The sequence below is a fragment of the Tiliqua scincoides genome, chromosome 5 (genome assembly GCF_035046505.1).
Source record: "Tiliqua scincoides isolate rTilSci1 chromosome 5, rTilSci1.hap2, whole genome shotgun sequence".
Classification (NCBI taxonomy): Eukaryota; Metazoa; Chordata; class Lepidosauria; order Squamata; family Scincidae; genus Tiliqua; species Tiliqua scincoides.
Genome location: NC_089825.1, coordinates 91,655,656 through 91,681,122, shown reverse-complemented (window position 1 = coordinate 91,681,122; position 25,467 = coordinate 91,655,656). Strand labels below are relative to the sequence as shown.

At 44.1% G+C, this 25,467-nt stretch overlaps 1 protein-coding gene and 1 pseudogene across 1 annotated transcript in view; both read right to left on the bottom strand.

Annotated features, from left to right (window-relative positions):
- Positions 1-25,467, bottom strand: part of PLXDC1 (plexin domain containing 1) — a 60,581-nt gene that overhangs the window by 5,072 nt on the left and 30,042 nt on the right. Inside the window, exons 6-11 of the mRNA XM_066627627.1 lie at positions 22,262-22,380; positions 21,989-22,088; positions 20,498-20,593; positions 14,933-15,014; positions 11,430-11,490; positions 6,262-6,391 (exon numbers count right to left, since the gene is read on the bottom strand). Of these exons, the coding sequence (XP_066483724.1) occupies positions 6,262-6,391; positions 11,430-11,490; positions 14,933-15,014; positions 20,498-20,593; positions 21,989-22,088; positions 22,262-22,380 (588 nt within the window). The remainder of the gene's footprint in view (positions 1-6,261; positions 6,392-11,429; positions 11,491-14,932; positions 15,015-20,497; positions 20,594-21,988; positions 22,089-22,261; positions 22,381-25,467) is intronic.
- Positions 8,238-8,357, bottom strand: LOC136655069 (5S ribosomal RNA; annotated as a pseudogene).

Genomic DNA, 25,467 nt, shown 5'->3' with positions numbered 1-25,467 from the left:
GTGCGGCCTCCCCGGCCCTCAGAATGTCTTGTAAGGCCTTCAAGAGATCTTAGAAGGTAATTTCTGGTTTTCAGGCAAACCCAGAAATGATGTTTACAGCCTTAAAAGGCTTTTGGAGGGCCAGGAAGGGCTTCCTCAGCTCTCCTAAGGCCTAAAGGCCTTTAAACGTCACTTCCAGTTTCCTCTGGAAACACACAGCTCCCATTGCCTCCAGAAGATTACATGGCCCCCCAGGACCAATGGATCCCATCATTCACAGGTTTTCTTATCTGCTGAGGGTGCTAGAACAGAACTCCTGCAGATAACACAGGACGTTCTATATACTGAAGTATTTAAATGCTTCTTAAATGTTGTGATTCGCAAACACCTCTCTTGCAGCTGTCAAACATCTAAAGTTTATCATATGTGGCTCTAATGTTAAGCACGTTTGGCCACCCCAGTACATAGTGTGTAAAATGTGATCCTTAAAATGTTGTGTGTTCTTGCTTGAAAGTAAGTAAAATACACTAGCTTCAGTTCTGCAATGTTATTGTCAAAATGCTTATTTAAGCAGCAAAACTACGGAAGGGAAAGAGGAATTTGTGTGCCTTATTAGTTGCTATAAACTAGAGTGACTTTTTTTGTCAGTGAAGATACAGCTTTAAAAGTTGCTTCTTAGTTTTGCATGATGATATGTAGTGTTATGTATGCAAGTTATGCAGGATCGAAATCCTGCATAACTGATTGGCCCAGACTTATTGCTGGCCAATTGGGTGATGGATCAAAATCCTACCATCCGATTGGCCCTCTAGTTAATGTTTCAATTGCACCAATCATGGGGAGTCTGGGCGGAGCTACAGGCTATAAAAGCCAGGGGTGTTTGCCTTGTGTCAGATTCATTGAGATTCATTGCCAGGTCTTGTTCTGAAGATGGAATAAACGTACTGAGCTGTTATCTCCATACCTTCCGTTATTTGCATGGACCCACTATATAACATGTAGTAACAGTTATTTCTAGACAAGTGGTTATATTTTTATTCTGTTTTATATTGCAAGGTGCCTTGCAGACTTTTAAAGGCAAAAGGAGTGATAGGAATATCAGATTTCCATGCCACTTGCAAAGACACCCTAGAAGACATATTTTTGGTTTCCAGCCTATACAGTCCAACTCTTTAACATCAGCTAGTGGAGCAGAGGTTTCAGTAGGATTTGTGTCACCCAGTGCAAGAGCTCAGTCTGCCACCCCTATGATGGACCTCTTCCAGTACCAGACCGTACAGAATAAATTACGATATCATACGCACAGCCTAAATGCAGTGGCATCGCTAGGGTGGGTGTCACCCCATTTGTTTGTTTGTTTGTTTAAATATAGGATAGTACAGGTCACCCAACAAATTAGTAACCAACAAAAAAACCAGTGGCCAACATGATGGCACTCACACAACTGAATATAAGTTCTAATAGTAGCTCTGATACATGGAAATGAGAGCTGACTACTACTAACACCTTAGTGGTTCCCTGCTGTCATAATAACCTCTCATTGGCTCTCAGAACTATCAGTCTCATTGGTCAGCTTTGAGTTAAGCAAATCCACTTTTTGTTACACAAAACCCAGTTGTGTTTTCCTTTTCTCGTTATTTGGCAATAATGTTTTGTAGAATGCAGATATTTCAGTACGGTTTCTTTCATTGCATTCTGCATTAAATTACACATCAAATGATGGTATTATTCGAAAATACCAAGATCATCACAATTTTGGCCAGTGGTGGTGTCAATCCCCCTGGTGCAATGCACACCCCCACACCCCCTAGCGACTGCACTGCAGTGGAGATATTTATGAATTTGATTGATATTCTAGTTATTTGGATCTCATTTCTGTCTTCCACTGTACAGAAAGACAGAAGCCAATGAATTTCTGCCAGAAGATGTTGTTAAGTGTCAGAGAAGAGAAAACTTTCCCTTCCTTCTTTCTAATTCCTTCCAAAGCAGTGGAATGGTACATTGCCTCTTGGCAATGGTACAAGAGGAAAGGATTTATTACCTCTCTGCTGGAATGACCTCAGCAGATGAAGACTCCATTCCCCATCTGAACCAGTAATGTTGGCAGATCAGTGGATGAATGAATGACCTACTGAAAAGGTGAAGCCATGGTCAGCCATGAAGCTTCCTGTGTGACTTGGGGCCTGTCACTATCTCTCAGCCTCACCTACCTCACAGGGTTGTTGTGAGGACAAAAAGAGGGGAGAAACTATGTATGCCACCCTACGCTCCTTGGAGGAAGGGTGCTATAAAAATGTGAAACAAACTAATAAGTCTTCCTAGATAGTCGGCCTATATGTATGGATATATAAGAAAAAGGAAGACTAATTATCTTGATCCCCTTCTGTGGAGAAAATCTTTTTAAAATCCAGGTGTCCTAGAAAATGTTTTCCTTCACTTACATGTATCATACATTGATATACCTAACAATGTATGTCAGTGTTTCTCAACCAGTGGTACAGGCACCACCAGTAGTACTTGTGGGACCTCTGGACACCTGCCACCCAGCAGTGAGACCAGGAACACAATACAACAAACAGCAGTAGGAGGCTCGGCTTGGCAGGCAGAGCTCCAAAGCATGCTTTTCAGCACTCAGAAAAGCCCTCCCATCCACCCTGAGCCTCTTACTGATGTTTGTAGAGTTGCTTCTGGCCTTCCAAACCAGAAGTGGCTGACGATGATGCCATTGGTACATTTCCTCTTGGCAATGGTACAAGAGGAAAGGATTTATTACCTCTCTGCTGGAATGACCTCAGCAGATGAAGACTCCATTCCCCATCCTGAACCCCCAGTGGATACCAGGGTCCACCTTTAAATGCCTTGTAACAATGTATAGAAGCTATAGCGCATTCAGTCACTAGATGGGGTGAATAATTCCATTAGATTCCATTAGATTCTATTATTCATCCCATCTAGTGACTGAATGCAATATAACTTCTATATGAATGCATTCTGGGGCGACAACAGAGGAGCGAAAAACCCGGAAGAGGGTCTTTAAATCTATCTTTAATCCTGAGAAGCTTGCAACCAGTGCATCCTAACAATGTGAAGGTAAGAAATGGGATTTTGGTGCTTTTTTCTTTGTTTAAGGCATTTCTTTGTTTCTTTCTTTAAGGCATTTAAAGGTAGACCTCAGTATCAGGACAGCCTGATTCTTTTATGACTTGCTGCTCTATGCTCTTTTTACCTTTTTACTACTTTTTATCTGACTACTGTTTTTATGATATGTGTTAATATGCTTTTATCTGTTTTTAAATTATGTTTTTAATCTGTTTTAACCTGTTGTAAGCCACCTTGAGTCCCTTCGGGGAGAAAGGCGGGGTAAAAATAAAGTTATTATTATTATTATTATTATTATTATTATTATTGCCAGTTATTGTCCAGTGGTACTTTGAAAATGTGGACCATTTGAAGTGGTACAGCAGAGGACAAATGTTGAGAAACACTGATATATATGTCTTAGGGCACAATCCTAACTCCTTATGTCAGTGCTTTCCAGTACTGACTTAAGGACAATGCAGCTCTGAGGTAAGGGAACAATCATTCCCTTACTTTGAGGAGGACTCCTTGAGTGACACCCAACTGCAGGATGCAGCATACGTCCCATTGGCACCACTATGCCAGTGCTGGAAAGCACTGACATAAGGAGTTAGGATTGCGCCCTAAGAAATACAGGATGCCCAGCCTGTTATGAAGAAGTGGCCAGGCAGGGACAGAGGAGGTGGTGGCAGCAGATTGATTCTGTTCCAGGCACCCTCCTGGGAGGGGAACTATTGAAACTGGATCACAGCAGCCCCTTGCTTTCTCTGCCAGCTGCACCACTGCAATTGCTCATTCATGGCAGCACCAATGGGTGAAGGGGTTGGTCAACACCATTCCAATCCTTGCTTTCTTTCAGTGAGTGAGAAGAGGATCAGGGAGCAGGGTGAAATGGCTGGGTAAGCAGGGGGCTGGAAGAGATGGCAAGCAGGTGTGGGTTGCAGGGCATTCCCACCAGTTTCATGTTTCCACAGTCCACCACTCAAAGCAGCCACTTCATATGGCAACATGGGAGAGCCAGCCCTGCAATCCCTCTTTAAGGAGATTTGTTACCACAAGTGACATTTCCTTGCCATTCATAAGTGTTTACTGCTTCTTACAAATGTACTTAATTTCATATAGTGTAATAAAGAACATAAGAACACAAGAAGAGCCCCGCTGGATCAGGCCAAAGGCCCATCTAGTCCAGCTTCCTGTATCTCACAGTGGCCCACCAAATGCTTCAGGGAGCATTCAAGATTCAACAGTGTGACCAATATTAGTTCTCTTTTGTTCTCAAACTGGCTGAATTTATGAGCTGGCTGTTTTGAATTCTTAAATTAAGATCTGAAGCATATATTGGTGTCCTTTTCTCTCACAGCACTGAGCTGCCATTGTGTCTCCCAACAGGTCCATGAGTGCAATTTCTAGGCAGGCCCAAGACCCAGAACCTCAACTGGCCTCAGACAAGGCAATGGCCTCAGTCAAGGCAATGGCCTTGACTGTCTCAGTCAATGGCAAGGAAATCTTTATGACTTCCACAAATGAAGTTTTCTGTCCTGACTAAGCTGATGGTTTTTTTCTTTTTGTCTCCTTCTATTCATGCTTAACTATCAGTCCAGTCCTATCAGGGACCTACACTCACGTATTTTGTGACCTATCAGTGTAAGTTTGGTGAGCCGTGGAAATTAGGACAAACTGGCAGAGGCCATATGCAGGTGATAGTAGCCCACTGATTCTCCTCCTCCATTGTAGCTGGTAAGTGGGCAGCAGGTGAAGATTGGGGGAGGCTTGTGGGTGCATTGTGGTGGGGAGGAAGCTGGGCCCAGAGAGGGCATGAGTAGGAGGAACTTGGCAGCAGCCGTGCACACTGAATCCTATCCCCCCCTTTCTGGCCCGGACCCACTCCCAAGAACCTCCTCTGACTTACACCACAGAAAAGACGACGGAGGTCCAAGGAGATCACCGGGAGACCAGATGGCTTGCAGAGAGGTAAGTAACAAAGTTTAAAAAAAAAAAACTTTTACTTTTACCTGCCTACCCAATTACATACAATTCATGCTCTGTCAGCATCATGCTGTGAGCAGGCATGGGGTAGGACTGGGCCCAATGTTTGCAAAACAAAAAAAATCCCAAACTTTTTTTCCTGCCAAGGTTAAAAAAATGAATTGGAAAACCATCACAATTCCAGAGGGAGCTCTTCGTTCATCTTTTATTAGCTTTTTGCAAAGTCAACTCTGTCTCAGAAAGAATTCTTTCCTCTTCCTCCTTCATTGCTGAAGGGCAATTACTAATGTTCTTTTCTATTTATTTTAATTAGCAGCTTGCGATAGGGACTATTAAGCAGCAAAATTGAACTGGTACCTACCACTAGTCTCAGAGGAGACGCTCAAATTTGGTGCTAGGCATATTATGCACAAGATCCTGGGGAATAAGGGAGAACTCGTACTGGAGGAAAAATAGTCTAGTTTGGAACAGTGTCCTGCAAGTGGAAGAGTTGAACTTCACTGGAGAATTTCTAAAGTGAGAGGTGTCAGGATTCTGTTTGCAATGCCCTCTAATGACCCAATCCTGTCCATTCTCAGTGCCCAGCAATACAGTGGTGCTCTGTGTTGAGCACGGCTGTCCCCAATGGGTCTACTTCAGTGTTTCTCAATCAGTGGTACGGGTACCACCGGTGGTACTTGAGGTGGTTTCTGGTGGTCCTTGTGGGACACCGGGACACCTGCTGCCCGGCAGCAAGACCAGTAACGTGATGCAACAAATAGCAGTAGGAGGCTTGGTTTGGCATGGCAGCTAGAGCGCCAAAGCATGCTTTTCATGTGCTCAAAAAAGCCCTCCCATCCACCCTGAGCCTCTTACCAGTGTTTGTCACATCATATCTGGCCTCCCTACCCAGAAATGACTGGTGATGACACCATCACCAGTTACTTCTGATGGTACTTCCAATAGGTGAACCAAGCAAAGTGGTACAGCAGGGGGTAAACAATGAGGAATACTGGTCTACTTAGATCTGTCCCAGCCCTTGACGGCAGCCCTCTACTGTCCCTGTCCCCCTCCTTGGCCTGATCTACCAGCCCGCTAGCCCTCCCTCCCTCTCCCCAGTTAATCCAGATGTCCAGTGAGACAGAACCTTGAAGCAGAGAAATTTCATTTTGCCTGTGTGTAATCAGTGCAATCCTACAGACATCCTACAGACTCCGGGCATTTGGCCCTGACTGATACCTTCTGTTGTTAGGCTGTCAACTAAATGAGAAGAAGTGGTGATGTCTTCTCTCAGGGTTGTGACAGGACTGGTGACGGATGAATAGTAATGCTCGTCCTCTTCATAATCTGCACAAGTCTTCTCTTCTGACTGAAATGATAACCAAAGTCAAATATTTAGCAGCTGCTCATGTTTACTATACCCTTTAAAAAGAAATTTGGTATCTTTCTGTCCCACCCTCCTTTCAATGCACTTCAAGTGGCTCACAGTTCAAAAGAATGATGGCTGACAGTGAACAGGCACAGGGCTGGCCCAAGACCTCCTGGCCCTGTTGTTCCCTCTAACAATTCCCGCTGCTGTGCAGAGCCCTTCCATAAACTGTCCAATGGCTGGGCAGGGCCGGGCTTCTGGTCATTTGGTGATGAAGAGGACAGAACAGAAGAGGGAGAAGAGAGTGGCAGCTAGAGTGTCAACTAAAGTGTCAGAGACAGGCCATCAGTGGTATTCTAGCCCACTGCTCTCTTCTCCTTTCCACTTCCTCATCTGCTCCATTCCTGTCTTCCTTTTCCAATGCATGAACTGGGGTGAAGGAGGAGAAACAGCAGTGGAGGTGAACAAGTGAATGCCCTCCAACAAGTTGCTACCTAAAGTGACTAGTTCAGTTGGCCTCATGGAGAGGCTGGTCTAGAACGCACATGATACAGAAGGGGAAAGGGACCATATGGGAAGAGCAAAATAAGCACATTCGTGTCTTCTGGTCCCTGCATGAGACAGTTCTGGGAGGCAAATGGCAATTAATCCCAGCCAGGCTGATAGAGGGGACCTGGCTGGCTCACCACTCCCTCTGCTGTAGCCAGATGGAATGAATCATGTTCCTCAATAAATGGGTTCTTGGGCCACATCAGGTCCTCTCTTGTCAAGCTTCTTTAGCAAACCTACTGTATTGACTCTTCTCTCACCAATCACCATTGCTTCTCTATTTTAGCCACTGACTACTAGAATGCAAGCCCCTCTGACATGGCAGATATGTGTTCAAAAACACACTATTATACAAAAGCACAGGGTCCAAGAGTTCTGGCAGCCACCATGAGCGCCCCAGAACACACAACAGCACACAAAGGGTAGCAGGACTGGCAGGCAGGTCGTCCTCACCATTGCAATTTCAGTGAACACCGAGTTAGATTATGGGATCCTGGGACCAGGGTCTGGGACCCTGTAAAACTGAAATGGTTGTTCAGTGACTGTTCTTTTGTACCTGATTGCATGCTGATGGTTTGTTGATATTTCTAAAATGAGCCATAAGGTTTAGGGCAGTGTTTCTCAAACTGTGGGTCAGGACCCACTAGGTGGGTGGTGAGACAATTTCAGGTGGGACCCCATTCACTTCAATATTTTATTTTTGATATAGTAGACTTGATGCTGCCATGGCATGTGACTGCATTTGGGGAATGTTACGGATCTATACTTTTAACAGGCGACTGTGTGTATGCTTTTAACAATGATAGTTAATGGGACTTACTCCTGGGTAAGTGTGGGTAGGATTGCAGCTGGGCAGCCTAATCCTGAGCTGGAGGGCTGCTGACGGATCCTGCGCCTCCCGTGCTACTGCGGGAGGCTCCTCGGGAGAAGGGGACATTCGTAAGTAAGGGAAGCAGTAAGGGCAGTAAGTAAGTAAGGGAAACAGTAAGGGAAGCAGGCCCGATTAAGGGAAGCAGCCCCGCAATGGGGCTACTCACTTTAGCGGTGACCAAAAGGTTGCCGCTAAAATAAAGGCACTTGTGTAGAGCGAGCAGCCCTGCACAAGCGCCTAGGATCCTGCAGAGCTCAGCTCCGCGGATCTGCCTCTCCCCCCCCCCGACATGCCTCCCCATGCTTATAACCTTGGAAAAAAGGCAAGGAAAAGTCTTGGGACCTGAGCAGACTCTGTTCTTAAGATGACTCCTCTTGTCTGATCTGGTTGGCAACCTTCCCTTCAGTCTCGAAAGACTATGGTATAAGCCTACAGCACCCAGTATTCCCAGGTGGTCTCCCATCCAAGTACTAACCAGGCCTGACCCTGCTTAGCTTCTGAGATCAGACGAGATCAGGCATGTGCAGGGTAACAGTTGCTCTGATTTCAAACAATTGCTGTTCTCCTAACTCAGGCACCTTATCTGTGATTTCCTATCTGCAGTGCCTTATTTTCTTCCCGTTCTTTTTTTGCTTAGGTATAAAATGTTTTTTCTTCCTTTTCTAGTTTTTGCCTTTCTCCAATTACATCATTTCTTCCAATATTTTTTCTTCCAACAACAGCAAAGGGCTGTTGTTGATCCTATATATCATTTGGCCAGTTTTATATTTCCTTCACTGAGTTGTCAGCAGTTGGGGATGGTTATCTGCTGTTCTCCAAATGTATATGCCTGTCAAAAGAACTGTCGCTTACCTAATGTTCAACTTGTTGCCCTAATCATTGCCCAGCAGTTCCTTCCCACTGCAGTTTTTCTTTCTGTCCACAGCCTCCTGCTACCCTTCTCTGTTCCCAGCACTGTCAACTTCACTTATCCCTTGGCGCGCATTAAGAAAACACAGAGATGTGCACTTTTTCTGTTTGTTCCATATTTTCCCCTTTTAAAGCAATCTTCCAACTCTTCAGGCTGTATTTCCAAATGACAGCCTGACTTACTTGTTCCTGGGTTTTGCGGAGTGGAATGGGAGCAAGTAACCCTCAGTCACACTGGCCACATTTTCTGTCGTTCATTCTAAGTCTTCCAACTGTGAGCATGCAGCTGAACAATTTTTCCCACCTCCCAAATCCATGATTTATCTACATACCTCCATCTCCCTCCCTCCATCAGCAGAAACCCAGTCATACCCTTTCTCTAGCCTGAATTGTGGAGATCAAAATAAGTTGGAGAGAAAGAAAATAATTAATAAATATTTTCTTTCAATATTCTGCAGCTCAATACTCCATGCTTTCTTTAACCATGGTGCAGTCAATTTCTCTATGGTGTCTCATGACCCAGCCCCTTTTGCAATTGTTTTTCTGCAAAATGAATTGCATACCTGTCACTGTTGGAATTATATTTACCCCAGTTGCACTGAATGAGAAATTAAATGAGCATGCGTCTGTTTGGTTCAATTTTGTATGTACAAAAGATATTGCTATGATTGACATCTTTTATTTTTGCTGCCATTATTTTATTCCTGTATTGCTAGAAGGAAATTCATCATAAAGGGCTGTTTTTTTTCTTTGCAGCCAGTTTCATGCTCAAGACAACCCATCCAGGTTTTGTTTGGATGGCTTACTTTGGAATACATTTGATCACCATCTTAGAAAGGGGTTAATTAATAATGACGGGATAGAAAGGGTTGGCAAGAGGGGTAATATAAGCGGTTACCTCATTGTAAAGGTTTACTAATCCCTGAGTAACTCTCCTTAGATTAGTAAAGTACAGTGGGCCCTCAATATCCGCAGGGATCCGTTTCTGGACCACACCTGGATACCGATTTCCACAGATAATCGAATCTGCCCAAGAACACCTCTTGGACGTGACTAGAAGGCACTTCTGGTCATGTCTGGGAGGTCCTTGAGGCCCTCCAGATGGGGGCTCGGCACCTGCGCAGAATGAAATCTGCAAGTGCTGAACCCCAGATAAGGAGAGCCCACTGTACACTTTTTGTTCAGACAAGGGCTATGCCCATTTTGGTATCTAGCACATTGTTCCAGCTCGCAACTCTAGCTGTGGGCTGGGAGTTCGTTTTAGGATCAGAGGAAGGAATATGCTCAGTCCAGAGTCAGGATATAAAGGCACTATTTCTCTTAAGTCTAAAACAAAGCATATAAGGCAAAACGAGACTTACAAAGTGTTATTAGGTGGGCTTATGGAGCAATGCAGTGGTGTGCTGATGTCAAAAGCCAAGTAAGGCCAAATCATGACAAGATTATTTAGACTAGGTGCTCACTTATAGGGGAATCAGCACTGATTCGTAAGAAATAAACTAGTTGACAGCAAAGTGATATACAGGTTGAATCTCCGTATCCACGAGGGTTCTGTTCCCAGAATTCATGTGGATGGCAAAAATCGCATTAAAGCAAATCCATTTAAAAAACAATGTCCCTTTGCTCAGTGATTTAAAAACAGCCTTGCTGACCTTTGTAATGCAGGACACAGGCATCCAGCAGATAGTCTTTCTCGAGGCAGCAACCCTTCCCTTGACTGGGAGCCACAGCCCAGGGAAAGAATGGAGGAGGTGATAATCATTTCCACTTAGCATTCTTTCAGGAGCTCAGGGAGAAGGGAGGGGTCGCTTGCTTTGGAGTGAAGCTGTTCTAAGCACCTAGGGAGAGAATGATTGAAGGATTGTCTGCTGGCTGCCCTCTCCTCCATTAACAAGGCTATTGTTAAACATCTTTTTTCCTTTAATTTCAAGGGCCCTTCTCATTATGTTGAGATAAAACTGCAGGTGAAAAATCAGTGGATAATTAGGTTGTACCTGTATATCAAACTATTTCATGGGTTGGCATCATTAGGGGACCTCTTATCAGACACATTTAGAGATAATTGGCCCAGGCTGATGGCAAAACAGGGTGTTTCTCTCATTAAGAAAAGGGTCATCTACAAGATGCAACTTAATTGATAAAGCATAAATATAGCTTGAAGCTTTGAAGCTGACATGCATCTTATAATACTGGCCAAGTGCGGCAGCTGTAGGTCTTTTGTTATGAGTCCAACTTCTCTGGCCTCTTATGAGAACAGCTCAGTAGCACACAGACAGCTCCCAGGACAGCTTCCCAGCTCCTGGGAAGATAGAAGATGGAGGACATGTACAGGAGACAGTTGCAGGCCTTGCACTGGCTGTTACACACATTTGTACACAGGAATGATATGAGAAGGAGTGTCAATAGAAGGAGTGATTAGAAAGGTACTCCAGGTCTCCACTGTTTTCTCTCATTTAAAAGAAACAGGGCACAAGCCTAACCAGGTGTACTCAGAAGTAAGTCCTATTGTGTTCAATGGGACTTACTCCCAGGAAAGTGAGGTTAGAATTGCAGCCACGGACTTGTAGAAAGACCAACCCTGGAATATCTGGGAGATGCCCTTTTGTAACTACTATGAAAGAGGCTGAAGAGGAAGACACCACGGCTGAGTATTTGAGCCAGAACTGCTTTCTTCTTCCATCCTTCCAACATCTTTTATTACAACCTTACCTCTTGGCCACAGCCATATTGCAACCAGTCTTGACGGTATCGGTCAAACCCACTGGAACATCTGTGGGAAAAGGGAATGTAACAAAGAATGCATGTACGTTACAGAATAAACCTCTCCGAAGATGACACTTTCATTGCTAGAGCTGCTTCTCAGGAAATAATAATTAAAGGGGGAATGTTGGAATTATCTGATGTGCCATGGCTGCAAACGAGTCTGCCTGCATAGGTATTACTGTACTTGAGAAGTATGAAATGAGTGATTCAGAGGGAAGACACATGGTAAAAGCACGCCAGTGGTGTTGCTAGAGGGGTGCAGATCACACTGGGTGAAGCACTCGGGGTGACACCACTACTGGCCAAAATTGTGAAAATCTTGGTAGTTTGAATAATGTTAAATATCATTTGATGTGTAACTTCATGCAGAATGCAATTTAACAAATGGCGTTGTTGTCTCTCTAGTCTACCAAAAGATATAGCCAGCAAAATAGCTTGCACCAAGATAAGGGTAAAAAAGTCCAATTACCTCAAGGAACTGCCTCCCACAGGTATAGCTTACTGGCACAGCTGCATGGGGGGGGGGGATTTAACGCCTATCCAACTTTCCAGCACTGATGCAGCTGTGCCAACAGAGTGGCATCCTGCAATGGGGCAGAGTCATGGAGGCCTCCTCAAGGTCCCTTACCTCAGGGTTGTACTGTGGCTGGATTGGCACAGGAAAGTTGGATAGGACTGGGCCCTTCGTTAAGATTGGGCTGTTAGACATGTGGGGGCCATCTTCAGGACCTGAATCAAAGTTGCTTAGCTTGAAAGAGTCAGGGACACTGAAAGCCATGCCTAAGACTTCAAAAAATTCTCTGCGTAGACTTATGCTTAGTACAGTGTTTCTCAAACTGTGGGTCAGGACTCACTAGGTGGGTTGCAAGCCAATTTCAGGTGGGTCCCCATTCATTTCAATATTTTAATTTTAATATATTAGACTTGATGCTCCCAGGAATGTGACTGAATTTGGGGAAATGTTACAGATCTGTACTTTTAACAGGCTACTATGTATATGCTTTTAACAATGATAGTTATTGGGGTTTACTCCTGGATAAGCATGGGTAGGACTGCAGCCTAGGATTGTTAAAAATTTTCCTACTTGATGATGTCACTTTTGGCAATGATATCACTTCTAAGTTAATGACATCACTTCCAGGGGGTCTCAACAGATTGTCATTATAAAAAGTGGGTCCCAGTGCTAAAAAGTTTGAGAACCACAGGCTTAGAAAATCTTTGCTGCTTCACCAGAACTAAAAGCCTATCCTTTTCCAAGATCAGTTAACTATTAAAGTTTCTTTCCCTAAAAATATAATTGAGTAAAGGTACTGAGAAATCTGTGACAGAGATGCCTAATCTGTTCAAGCTGCAGGTCACAGGGTTCTTTGGTGGGGAGCCATGACAGTTAAACCAGTTTGTACCACATATAAGCTCTTATTCAAAGAATGGTGCATTCCCTTCAGAATGCTTCCTGCAGAACTAGCAAGAGTGTGACCATCTGGCCTTGTTCTATGTGGGAGGGCTGGGTTATTTTTAAGTGTATGATTTTATAATCAGAATTCCCAGTTGGGTGTAGTGCACCAGATACATGGAGAATTAAATGGAACAAACAAGAGACCTAAATGGCTTCCCTGTGGAACCGGGGATTCCATTCTAAGGCAGCTAAGCTGGAAGGATCTGGCTGGTTGGGATTTTGTGTGCATGCTGCAGAGGAGCTTATTCTGATTTTCTGAGACATGAAGCTTGGAAAATAGTGTCTATCATTCTGTCTGCCTATCTGTCTATCAAACAGTTTCTGCACAGGCCAAGGCTGGATTTCAGTCCTTTGGATTCTGAGCTCCGGGAATGATACAAACTTTCCAGCTTGTTGCTGTTTGTGTTAAGAAAACATCTGCACAGGAAAATGACCTAAAAATCAGAGATAGGGCATACTGCCAATTACACGAGACTTGAAATGTGGGCTAGTCAGGAATCTTGGACATAAAAGACTTGGAATGGAAAGACTTAGCCACACATCTTTTATACCTTCCCCCACACCAAATAAGTGCATCTTTCAGCTTTGTCAGAAGAAGGCCCAGCCCATCCATGAATCCAGTGGCGTAGCTACGGGGGGGAGTGTGGTAAGTACTGCAGGTGTAAGCAGCCCCTCTCACTTGCCATTGGACTCTGCGTAGGCATTGATGGTAATTCCAGGCATTGATGGTAATGGGCAGGAGATGCCGTTTGGTTTGGTGAGCATCTGCACATTACCGTCACTGCCTGGAATGGCTCTGACAGCAAGTGAGAGGGGCCTGCTTACACTGCTCATTGCAGCACTTAACGCACTGCCCCCTCTGTAGCTTTGCCACTGCATGAACCCATTGAGGTGGTCATCTCAAGAAGCAAATTGACAGGGGATGTCTGTCTCTGCCTGCCCACTCACTTCCACTGTTTTTCCTACTCCTCCCACTCCCTGGATTAGGAAAGGAAGAGGGAGTGGAAGATGCTCTAGCACACCTCTCTCTTATCATCCACATTTCCTCTTCCATTCTGTTCCCTGCTTCCTTTTCCAGTCTAGGGAGTGGGAAGAGCAGGGCTGGTGCATCACCAGGTCACAGGACGCAGCATTTAGCATGCTAGGTTATGGAGCCTGGTCAGCTGCATGTAGATAGGGTGGCCAGAGATGTCACTACAGGGGGATGGTGTGGTAAGTGCTGCAGGAGCCACAACACACCATTGCCCCTCCCTCACGATTGGAGCCATTTTGGGAAGTGTTGGCAACACAGAGGAGTGCCTGTGCATTGCCGTTGCCTTGAATGACTCTGACAGCAAGTGGAAGGGGCCTTTTACATGGGGCATTGCGGTGCCTTCACTACTGACTGCACTGTCCCCTGTATTTATGCCACTGAGAGCGACTGATGATTTTCCAAGTCAGTAGTAAAGAATGAGCATGATGTTTTTACCCTCTGAGCATATACACTGAATCCTCCAACTACTTTTATTCGGAGTAGCACAGCACTACTTGAAAGTTTGACTGGCACTATAGGCAGAGGTGATTCACAGAGCAATCCAAAGCCTATTTACTTGGAAGAAAGTCCCACTGTGTTCAGTGGTGAGTACTGCTAGGAAAGCACACATTGGTTTGTCTCAATTCCCCCTTTCTCATAGTACTTTCAAAAAATTATACCTACTTTTGGAGGTGAATGACATGATGCTAGAGAAGTAAGACATCCCATTGGACATGAAATTGCTAGGACGTAAATATGCTCACACATTTTCCTACAATTACTTTAAAAATGTGATTTTTTAAAAATAGCCACACACACCTCCCCCCCCCCAAGAAGCCATTGCTGCATCTTTGTTCTGTCTTAAATGTGCATCAGTGTTACTGCTCTGTAAGACTCTCAGAATAGGAGACATCCAGATAAAGCTTACTTGGCTCACTGGAGTCCTGAACATATATGCCTTCCCTTATCTGTGTACATTACCTCTGCAGGACATGGCACCAGCTGCAGTTGAAGGTGAGGTCGGATGTTGTGCAGACGTCACAACTCTGGTGCTGGAGGCAAGCTGCAAAGAAGAAAGTGACATAACAGTGCTTCAGTCTTTAATTTCTAAAGTGAGAGGTCTACCTATGAACCTGTCATATGTCGTCAGACCCTTTTTGCCCAATCCTACCCTCCCCCACCATTATTTAATGGGGAGTGCATGAGTAATGACTGCGGCTAGATTTGCTGACACTACACTACCTTTATCACCTACCTAGTACACTTTCGAAGTGATTGTAATTTATACATATAATATAAATTTTGAATAAAAACACATAGAACTGCTTTCTGCAGTTCTAACTTTGAAAAGCGCCAAAATCCAAGAAAAAATAAAACTGTTTTCACCCACCGCTACCTATGGGTCTCCTGGAACATATGACAGCCATTTTGCAGGCATATATCCAAGGACAGAAAAGGGGCACAGCAGCATGGGAAAGAGAGGATAAGAACTGGTCCATGCCAGTGCCACTGAAATCCACCCAGTCCCACCCCTTCCCCTATCCACCCACCACACATCTCCACCAGTGCCAATGAAGCTGCTGCTGCACACACCACACTGCTGCCAGTTTGTGGTAGCACCCCAGAAGGGCAGGGTGGTGGCCCAACTTTTATGCCACCATAAATGCCCTGCTGGATTGTAAGCCATGATGGGTATGTGCAACCTCCTGGTTTTAGAAGTAGGCTATCTCAAAATGCCAGATGCAAGGGAGTGGCACCAGGGTGCACATAGCTTGTCTTGTGTACTCCCAGAGGCATCTGGTGGACCACTGTGAGATACAGGAAGCTGGACGAGATGGGCCTTTGACCTGATCCAGCAGGACTCTTCATGTTCTTAATGCTAGAGGCATCTAGCATCTAGAGGCATCCCAGACCTGGTCCAGCAGGACTCTTCTTCTTATGTTCTTAATGCTAGAGGCATCTAGAGGCATCCCAGAGGCATCTCTTCTTCTTATGTTCTTAATGCTAGACTCTTTCATCTAGCATCTAGAGGCATCTAGCATCTAGAGGCATCCCAGACGACTCTTCTTCTTATGTTCTTAATGCTAGAGGCATCTAGAGGCATCCCAGAGGCATCTGGTGGACCACTGTGAGATACAGGAAGCTGGACGAGATGGGCCTTTGACCTGATCCAGCAGGACTCTTCTTCTTATGTTCTTAATGCTAGTTTTGCCAGCCCCAGTAGCGTTGGGGTCTTTGTCCATCTAGCTCAATATTGTCTCTATTGATTGGTGGAAGCTCTCCAGGATTTTAGACTAAGGTCTTAATCAGCCCTACATTAGTTCCCTGGAAATGCTTGCATGCCTCTACCACTGAGCTACAGCTTCTCATGGTCTTGAGGCTGAAGATAGCCTGGAAGTGGCACTTTCTGTTCTAGAAGCTATTCCCCCATGTCCAAGAAGTGTGGGGTCAGACTGAGGTGCTCTCTCTGTTCATGTGTTTCATAGCTGACTCCTGGCATAGCAAATGGGTTCTGGGTCTGAGCCCTGGTAAGTCTGATTCAAATTAAAGCCTGGGTGTGCTTCCATTATAACACTTATTTCCAAGATGAGATCATGTCAATTCCTGCATAAGCTGTTCTAAGAACATAACGTGTTCTTAACAGTAGATTGACTTCCGAACCTGCATTGTCTGTCAATATATTTTATGTCTGGTACCTTTAACAGTTAGAAAATTTTGTGAGCAGAAGGGTTATTTTGAAAAGCTGGTTCCAACTATTTCCCACTCTCACTTGGCCTGGGTAAATCCTAGATTTCTGAAGGACTGGGGGAGGCTCCAACGTTTCTTATCTTCAAAGTAAAACATTTTCTTTTTCTTAGAATGAACTGGTACAAAGTAATCCTGCAGTTATAAAAAACTGGAAATGCTTGGCCTTGAATTCATCATCACCATCATTTTAAAAAAAAAAGCATCCCAGCCCCCTTCCATTATATTTGGCAGCAGTTTTAACAAGTCTTTTCCCTCCAGGGAAAGCATTCAGCATATCTTTGCAGAAAATAGTTTCTCGCTGATTTCATAGTATCAATCAATCACCTCTTGCTTATCCTCGAATCCTGATTTTTTTCCCCCTTTGAGTCTAACAAGAAGACTGCCAATCTCTTCCAGCAGTTAGGGCCAAACTAGATAATATGCAGGAGAAGTATGAACCTTCTCCTGACTTTTTTTTTTTTTTAAACTGAAAAGCAGCTGCGGATTGCTAAAACCCTTTCTCCCTTCTGCCGGTTGCCTACTTGAAACTGCTCCTCCAAAGCTGTTTTTCCACCTGCGGGAGCAAAAATATGAGGATTTGTCTGTCATCTCCCCATGTCTGTCTGCCCTCAGTCTCTTATGTTCCTCCCTGCAACTTCCACCCATCAACCTTGTACAAATTTCAATCACTAACATTGCCATTATTTTGAATAGAAATGAAAGTATATAAGGAAGAATTAGACGCTGTGCTGCTAAGTGGCCACTGCCTCTACTGTGGTTCCATGTGGCCCCCAACCTGAAGAAGAAAAAGATTGAGATTGAAAGACCAAGAGAACAGGTGGGTGTATGCAGTGGGGTCACGAGGGTTTACATCAGCTGGTATGGGAGGCCAGTGCATCATCCCTATGATGGACTCCATGCAGTGGGTGAGGCAACACCCCAGGCTGTGGGCGTGGTGATGTACCATCGCCCTGCCCTGGCTGTTTTTTTGGCTACAGATTTTGATAGAATAGAGACATTTCGACATGGTGTGTTTCATTGCATTCTGCATGAAATTACTCATCGATTGATATATAACATGATGGTATCATTCAAAAATACCAAGATTTTAAAAATTTTGCTGTGTAGTAATGTACCCCCCTCCCCGCACATCACCTGGTGTGGCCTGCACCCCCTAGCAACTCTACTGGGTGCATGGGGGCTTATTTGTAAGTGAGCACCATATGTGGGCTTCTCAGCCTAGAATTTATATACTACGTATTTTCAGAAAGCAAGGGCCCAGTGAGAGGTGTACTTGATGGCTTCTACACCACTCTGGAACCCTCTGCTTTTAGAAGCTTCTCAAAGACTGGCACTCTGTATCTTTTTGGAAGCTCTGGATCAGTTGATGATACGCTGGCAGCTTGCCTGGGAGGGAAAGGCTGCTCACACACCAAGTCTACCTGAGTGAATAGAGCAATGTGGGAGTTGTCAGCACACAAGAGAGAATAGCTCCCCTTTGATGGGGAAAAAAGATGCAATTATTACTTTCAAAATTTCGTATTTTATCCCCTCTTATCAGAGCGGGTTTAATTTCAATAGAAGCCCATTGTCATACTGCGCTGGCCCTGTATTAGTATAAATTAGCAGCAATGGATGATTCCTGTCTTCCCAAGATGTGCCTTAGAGAACAACTTTCTAACTCTGCTCGGTTGTCCTGGGCTATTTTGGTAAAACAGATCTTGGAGAAATACGACATTGTCACGGACTCTTTACCTTCTTATCTATCTAAAAATGTTAAAGCTTTGGTAAAAGACAAGATTCGACTTTACCATATGAGACGTGACTTATGTGCTATCTCATCTTATTCATCTTGGCTTCCTTTGTACAAGTTATCATTTGTTTCAGAAAATTATCTCTCTCTTTTAACAGTGCCAGCATTGCGCAAAGCCTTTACTGCTTTGCGCTTCCATTGTATGCGGACTGCGGTCCTTGAAGGCAGATATAAAAATACTCCCTATTATCTTAGGACTTGTATTTGTGGTTCTGGTGAAATAGAGGATGTTTACCATTATTTATTAAAATGTCCTTTATACGACCTTCCCAGATCAAAATATTTATTTAATATTATTACTTTGTTCCAAGAGAGATCTATCTTAGCGCTGATCTGTTGGCTCCTTGCTGACTCAGACCCTGATATCACCTATAAAGTGGCTAGATTTGCCCTTGTGGCAAAGAAAATTCGTGCTAATTTCTCGTTGTCTTAATCTTAAATTTTTCTGGCCTCTTTTTTAGTTGGTAAGATCTTGGAATTTACTGAAGCTTGTTCCACCTCTGAACTATTTTAAAATTTTATGTTTTTATCCTATGCTGGGTTTTAATATTCCCTGTTTTATTTGATGTGTTTGGAAGGCTGAAACGTTATTGCCTGCTTTTATGTGCATATTGTTGTATGTGGTTTTTATATTGTAATGACCAATGGTTATATAATAAATTTCTTCATTCATTCATCTTATTTTCATGGAAGCACAGCCTTGATCTCAAATAAATTCCATGTTGCAAAACTCATGCAAATAGAACTTTTACATAAGCAGTTTTTTTTAGACAAATCTGCTGTTTGCATGTTGTTGTAACAGACCCAGTGGCATCACTAGGGTTTTACGTCACCTGGTGCAAGAGGCCAGCGCGTCACCCCTATGGGACCTCCTCTCATGCAGTGGGCGTGGTGATGTACCATAGCCCCACTGCCTGCTGGTTTTTAGCTATAACTTTTGACAGAATAGAGATATTACAGCACGGTTTGTTTCATTGCATTCTCCATGAAATGACATATCAATTGAAATATAACATGATAGTATTATTCAAAAATATCAAGATTTTAAAAATTTGGCGAGTAGTGGTTTCACCCCCCCCCACGCGCGTCACCTGGTGCGGCTCACAGCCCCTGCACCCCGCTAGCGACACCACTGAACAGACCTTAAGCAAGGCCTTTCTGCCTGGGCCAGATTTAGGGAATGTGCATTAAGCCATTTTTGCCCAATGTTGCATATACGCAACAGGGCCCAAATGTATACATCTGAGGGCCAGGCAAAAATGGATTAAGCTAGTAGACCAAGGATTTCTGTTATGATTCTAAATTGCTTCCTAGTGGGATGCTTGGTATTTTTACCCTGTAATATTATTACTTGCTCTGAGCTTTTTGGGTTGGACAGATAATACTATATATTCAAACCCAAAAAACAGATAATGCATTTGTATAATGCTGGTTGCCAGACAGGAGAGTCAAGTATGTTTCTGTTGGGTTTTTCTCTCCATTTTGGTTCTTTGTCCTAATTTCCACTATAGCCATAAAAGACTTCTGAAAGCATTTTTTAAAATCACAGGATTCTTTTCTTCATCGTATTTTTATCCCATTGCAGAACATTTATTTATGGCCTGTATTGCGGCAGTCTCAAACTGCTATTTGGGTTGTCATAAAACACACAACGTGATGGCTTCAATGTATAGCCTTGGCATCTTCTGGACAGGTTTATTCTCTTCCTGGGTATTTATTGACTCAAGGAGAACTTTTTGCTTTCACTGGCATTGGCCTTGTGCACTTAATGCTATTTCTTTAACCAGCTCTTTTGTGATGCATCTCAAAAGAGACATGGAAAGGACACAGTGTGCAAGGGGTAATAGGCTTTTATTCAGAGGATGTTTTTCCCTTTTGCTTGCAGATGGAATTAGAATAAAGCAGTTCCATGAAAAGCCAATCAGATGTTAAAAATGTCTCTTGTTTTACACTGGTTGTCTTTTTTTTGGGGGGGGGAGGTAAAATAGCAGTGCACTGTGACTTACTGGGCAAGGGCACGAACTCCACAGCTGATGTGCTTGTGATCTTGTCAGTGTCCAGTTCCACTCGGTGGTATTCGTAGATGGTCCGACGGTGGGATTCTAAAATATTGGGAGGAGGGGAGAGGAACATTAGATCAGGGCAGGCCTCCATCCTCTGTTTTATGGGGTATAGTCTTGTGTAGCCAACCACTGGTTTGCTCATCTATGGCATTCTAGAGGCTACAAGTCTTTCAGCCCAAGCCAAACTCTCTTCATTAGGCACATCTGGTCCATTCACCTTCCAGTGCCTCCCAACAGGTACATATGTTTAGGACAGGAGCTCCCAACCTTTTTACCTTGGTGATCTACCGTATAATCTGCGGTGGTTCTGGGGCCCACCAAGGCCTGGAAGCTGCAGAACAAAATGGCATGTGACCCAGAAGTTGCTTCTGGGGCACGCCTCTGCACTTATTGGCTGTGTCACACTGGCACAACACATAGATTGGGAACGGGGCGTGGCCAGTGATGTGGGGAAAGTGCCGGCGCATCCCAGAAGTGACTTTCGGGTCACACACCATCTTGTTCGGCAGTTTCCTCTCTTCAGCACGCCCGTGACCACCAAAAGTCAGATCATTACACACAGTTTGGAAAACACTGGTTTAGATTATTTTACTTTGTACTTATTCTGAGTAAGGGGTTGGGGTGGCAGTGTGTTTGAGGACCATGTGCTGTGGATGTCAGGAGACAAATCTGATTTCTTTTTTCCCCTGGAACTGATTGCTCAAGATAAGAGCTGCCTCCACCCATCGAGCAGATAGGATTCCTAACTAGCAATCCAGCTGCTTGCCGGAAACCACTCCACCTCAGCTTTTAGATGAGTAACTCTGTGTCTGATCCAAAATTATACAGCAATTCCTTTCTTCTCTGGAGCTCTCAGAATTGTCAGCTGGCTGGAGCCAGAACACAGGAATTCTTAGCCACCAGACCCACCAAACAGTTAGCCTCAGTCTGGGTCTGCACAAGCTGCAGTATGTCATGGAAATGAGATGGGAGAACGGAATGAACCCCAACAGATTATAAGCGAGAGATACCACCTTTGAATTCTCCCTTTATTAAAAAAAGACAACATCTCCCTGCAGATAGTAAGCTAGCACATCCGAGAAAGGTTCCCACCCGGCCCTTTGTCAACTCTTCTGGTTTTCAAGTTGAAAGAAGTTCTTAGGAGTGCATTCAAAAATCCGACATCCCACTTACAGTCTGAATTGATGCAATTCATTCTACCACTTCATTCTGCTGTATATGCAGAACAAACTGCAGTATGCAGCATTTTTCCATGTATCTGGAACTGATACACATGCCGCTAAATACCCTCCTGCTATATCTCAATCAAGCAGTTGAACAATCATAATCAAATCAGCGTTTAATATTTTGTTGTAATCAGTTCTAGTTACCTTTCAGTTCTGCTTTCTGGGTCTTTCCAATCTCCTCCCTCCCCCTCCATCAGCTGAGACTCACCAGGTGCATCAGGGGAAGTGCTGCGGATCATGAAAGCATCTGAAAGGCCAGCTTTGACAGGGTGTTGTGTAGAACTAATTTCTTGGACTGACATGGGAATCTGGAGCCAGGAAAGGTGAGAGGTTTTAGAAAAATCTCATCAAGAAAACCTTCCATTTTTGTCATTCCTTGGGGATCTCTTCTCCTAAATGGAGAGGTCCTGGCTGGGCCTTAAAGGGCAGGTCAGCTCTCCCATACCTTCCAATTTCTAGACCATAAACTTGGTCCACTCACCTCCTTATAGCCAAAGACAATTCTGCCATCACTGTGCAGAGCTGCCTGGAAGATGAAACAACCTCTATCTTCTTTCCCCTCCAGATATACCTGGTCCCACTGAACCACAAAGACTTTCCCTGTGCAGAGAGAGCAGGAAAGCAAAGTAGGATGACAGCATACAAAAAACAAAACTCTCCCCCCCCCCCGGCCAAATTGGGTTTTTCAATAAAATAACACAGCAAATGTAAAACAAGTGACATTACTTGGAGGTAACATGAGGCAGTACAATGCAGTGGAACTTAAGCAGGTGAATCATTCTAAAATGAACAACACTGAATCACCAATCTAGAACAGATGGGATTTTGTTAACCTAAGAAAGAAAAAGATACCAAGTGGCACTAAAGGATTCAGGCTTGCCAATTCCCCTAGCTAGTCTTGTTTCATGTCAGAGTTTTTTTCTGGTAAGACAATATGCCCAACCCCTTTCATACCACTGATTTAATGTGAGTGCTGGTTTTCCCCTCTAATGGAAAGCAATGTCTAAACATCCCACAATAACTGTATTAAGAACTAAATCTTTATCTAGCAAATTCCTGTAAACCCCACTGTATACAAAGAGAGCAAACCAGGGCAGATGGTATCACAGTGACCACACTTTAGAGGTTTCCGAGAACAGTTTCCCAGAAACTATATTCTACTATACAGGTTCACCACATATGGAAACAGGAGCCTGTATGATGGCACGCACTCCAGCACAGGATACATGTATGTAAGTAACCCATTTTATATAGACTAAGATACTATCTATGAAGTGATTTTAAAGAATGTTCCTGGATTTCTGTAGAAAATGAATGAAATGGCTTATTCCAAATATCATTCCACTCACTACCAGAAATTACAGGCCTCCATTCTCTTTCCCAAACTATTTTAAGGCCTCACATGGACCAAAAATCCACAGGAATCAGGTTATTATACAGGTTGGAAGCAAGGCCTTTAAATAAATAAAGGAGTGTCACTCACAAAAGGGACCTGTTTGCTTGCTCACAAGATGAATACCCCTCAAATTACTCATAAACCTTAAATAAACCTCTCCCTTGCCACTCTATAAATCAAATTCGCATTGATAAATATAAAAAAGGTAGGGGCAATGAAAAAGGGGAAAGCGACAATATCGATTATAGTCATTTGGCCCCTCCATTGCTTCCATGTCAGCATCATGGCACATAAAAAAGAACTGCTAACAGCTCAATCCTAACTGGGCTTTACAACAGTGGAATAGGTGCAGATCTCAGCAAGAGGCAAGCAGACCATTACAGGTAAGTGTCAGAGCAAAATAATAAAAGTAAGTACAGTTAGGGAACAGTGGAGATACTTTAAGTAAAGTATCTCAACTTCACTGTTCCCTAACTGTACTTACTCCAGTGTCACCTTGAAGGGTTCATTGCACCTTTCTGATCCCCAGGATAGTGGGGAGGACTTGACCACACAAAGATGTGTTCTGTGAGGGAGTCAAGGTGAACACTTAAAAGCATGTTTGGACTTGATGTTAAGAAACCCAGGGTTGGTCATCAGTGCATTACCAACCCCAGGGTTGGTCATCAGTGTTTTCATTTGGATTGTTCAAAATCACCTGGGCATCCCTATCCATTCTCTGACCTGATCAGTTGGGCTCAGCTGCCCAATCGGTTGGTACATTTGGCAGGTGTGTTGGCTAGGCTTTGTTGTTCTTGTGGGAAACTGGACAAAGAAGACATAGAATACACAAAATGGCATACCTGTCTGGCCACAGTGGTGTAACTAAGGCCCAAATCCTAACCCACTTTCCAGCACTGGCATAGCTGAGCCAATGGGACGTGTGCGGCATCCTGCAGTTGGGTGGCACTCATAGAGGCCTCCTCAAAGTAAGGGAATGTTTGTTCCCTTACCTCGGAGTGGCATTGCCCTTATGTTGGTGCTGGAAAGTGGGTTAGGATTGCACACTAAGGCATCTGGTTCCCAGGGGAACAAAATTTTAACATCCCCCTACCTCAACCCTCCATAACACCACCCAAATGTTTTTAACACCCCATACAACATCTTAGAGGCCTGAGAAAGGCACTTTCAGTTTTCAGTGAAAACCAAAAGTGCCTTTCGGTGGTCTCTAAGATGCCCCCTTGTGATACCTGGGGCAATGTGCCCCCTGCCCCTCCTTAGCTACACCACTACCTGGCCATGCAGTCTTTCTGCAATGATGCTGATTTCAAAGTGTCTCAGGGAATCCTTTTATCTAACTTTACACAGAGGTCTTTCATCCATTTTTCCCGACCCACACGTGTACACATTTGGTGCCTGTTGCATATATGCAACATTGGGCAGAAATGGTTTAAGAAGAAAGATTTGGGGGAAAAGAAGGAATCAAGAGGAGGTCAATTCTCATAGATGGTAACCCTAGTAACCACTCTTCCAGTCTCTGCTACAGCCATATCACTGGCACACATGCTCACACACCATGCAGTAACTGTGGTAACCAGGCCTCCCTCATCCGCTCCCCTAAACCAAATCACAGTCATACACTCTGCTCTCATTATGCAAACCGCTGTTTGAAACTAGGTTGCAAATCGCACACCACCCACACAACTGCAAAGATGATCAACAGAATCATTTGTGTCCTACATGTCATCTTAAAGAAAACTAAGCGTGAGCAAACTATCCTGATTCAAACCATCCTCAAGTAACTCCAAACAAATCTGGAGCAGGAATGAAATAAAATTAGACACCAATAAAAGTGGAATCCTGCAATCTGCACACAGAGTGGCCACAAAGTCCTTATGCAGGCTTCAGTCCCAAATCCAACATGCACAGGGACTTTGTGGCCATTCTGTAGGCATACGTTGCATGGTTTCCAGCTTAATCTTATGCAAGTCCCATTTAGCTCAATATAATTTTCTACAAGGGAAGTGTGAATAGCATTGCAGGAAGGTCATCAGGAACCCTGTTCCTAAAGTGGGCCAGGCTCTGGGAAACCCACACCAGGGCATGAAGGCAATAGCCCTCCTTTGCTGTTCCTTCCACAGCATACTGTCTCTGACCATGGAGGTTATACATAGCCATAGTGACTAATAGCCAGTGATAGATCTGGCCTCCTCCATAAATGTGCCTAATTCTGTTTTAAAATTTTCCTCATCTGAAGGCACGTGCTGAAAATAGCCACTTTGAGGGCAAGCAGCAGCTTCAAGAGGGTGATT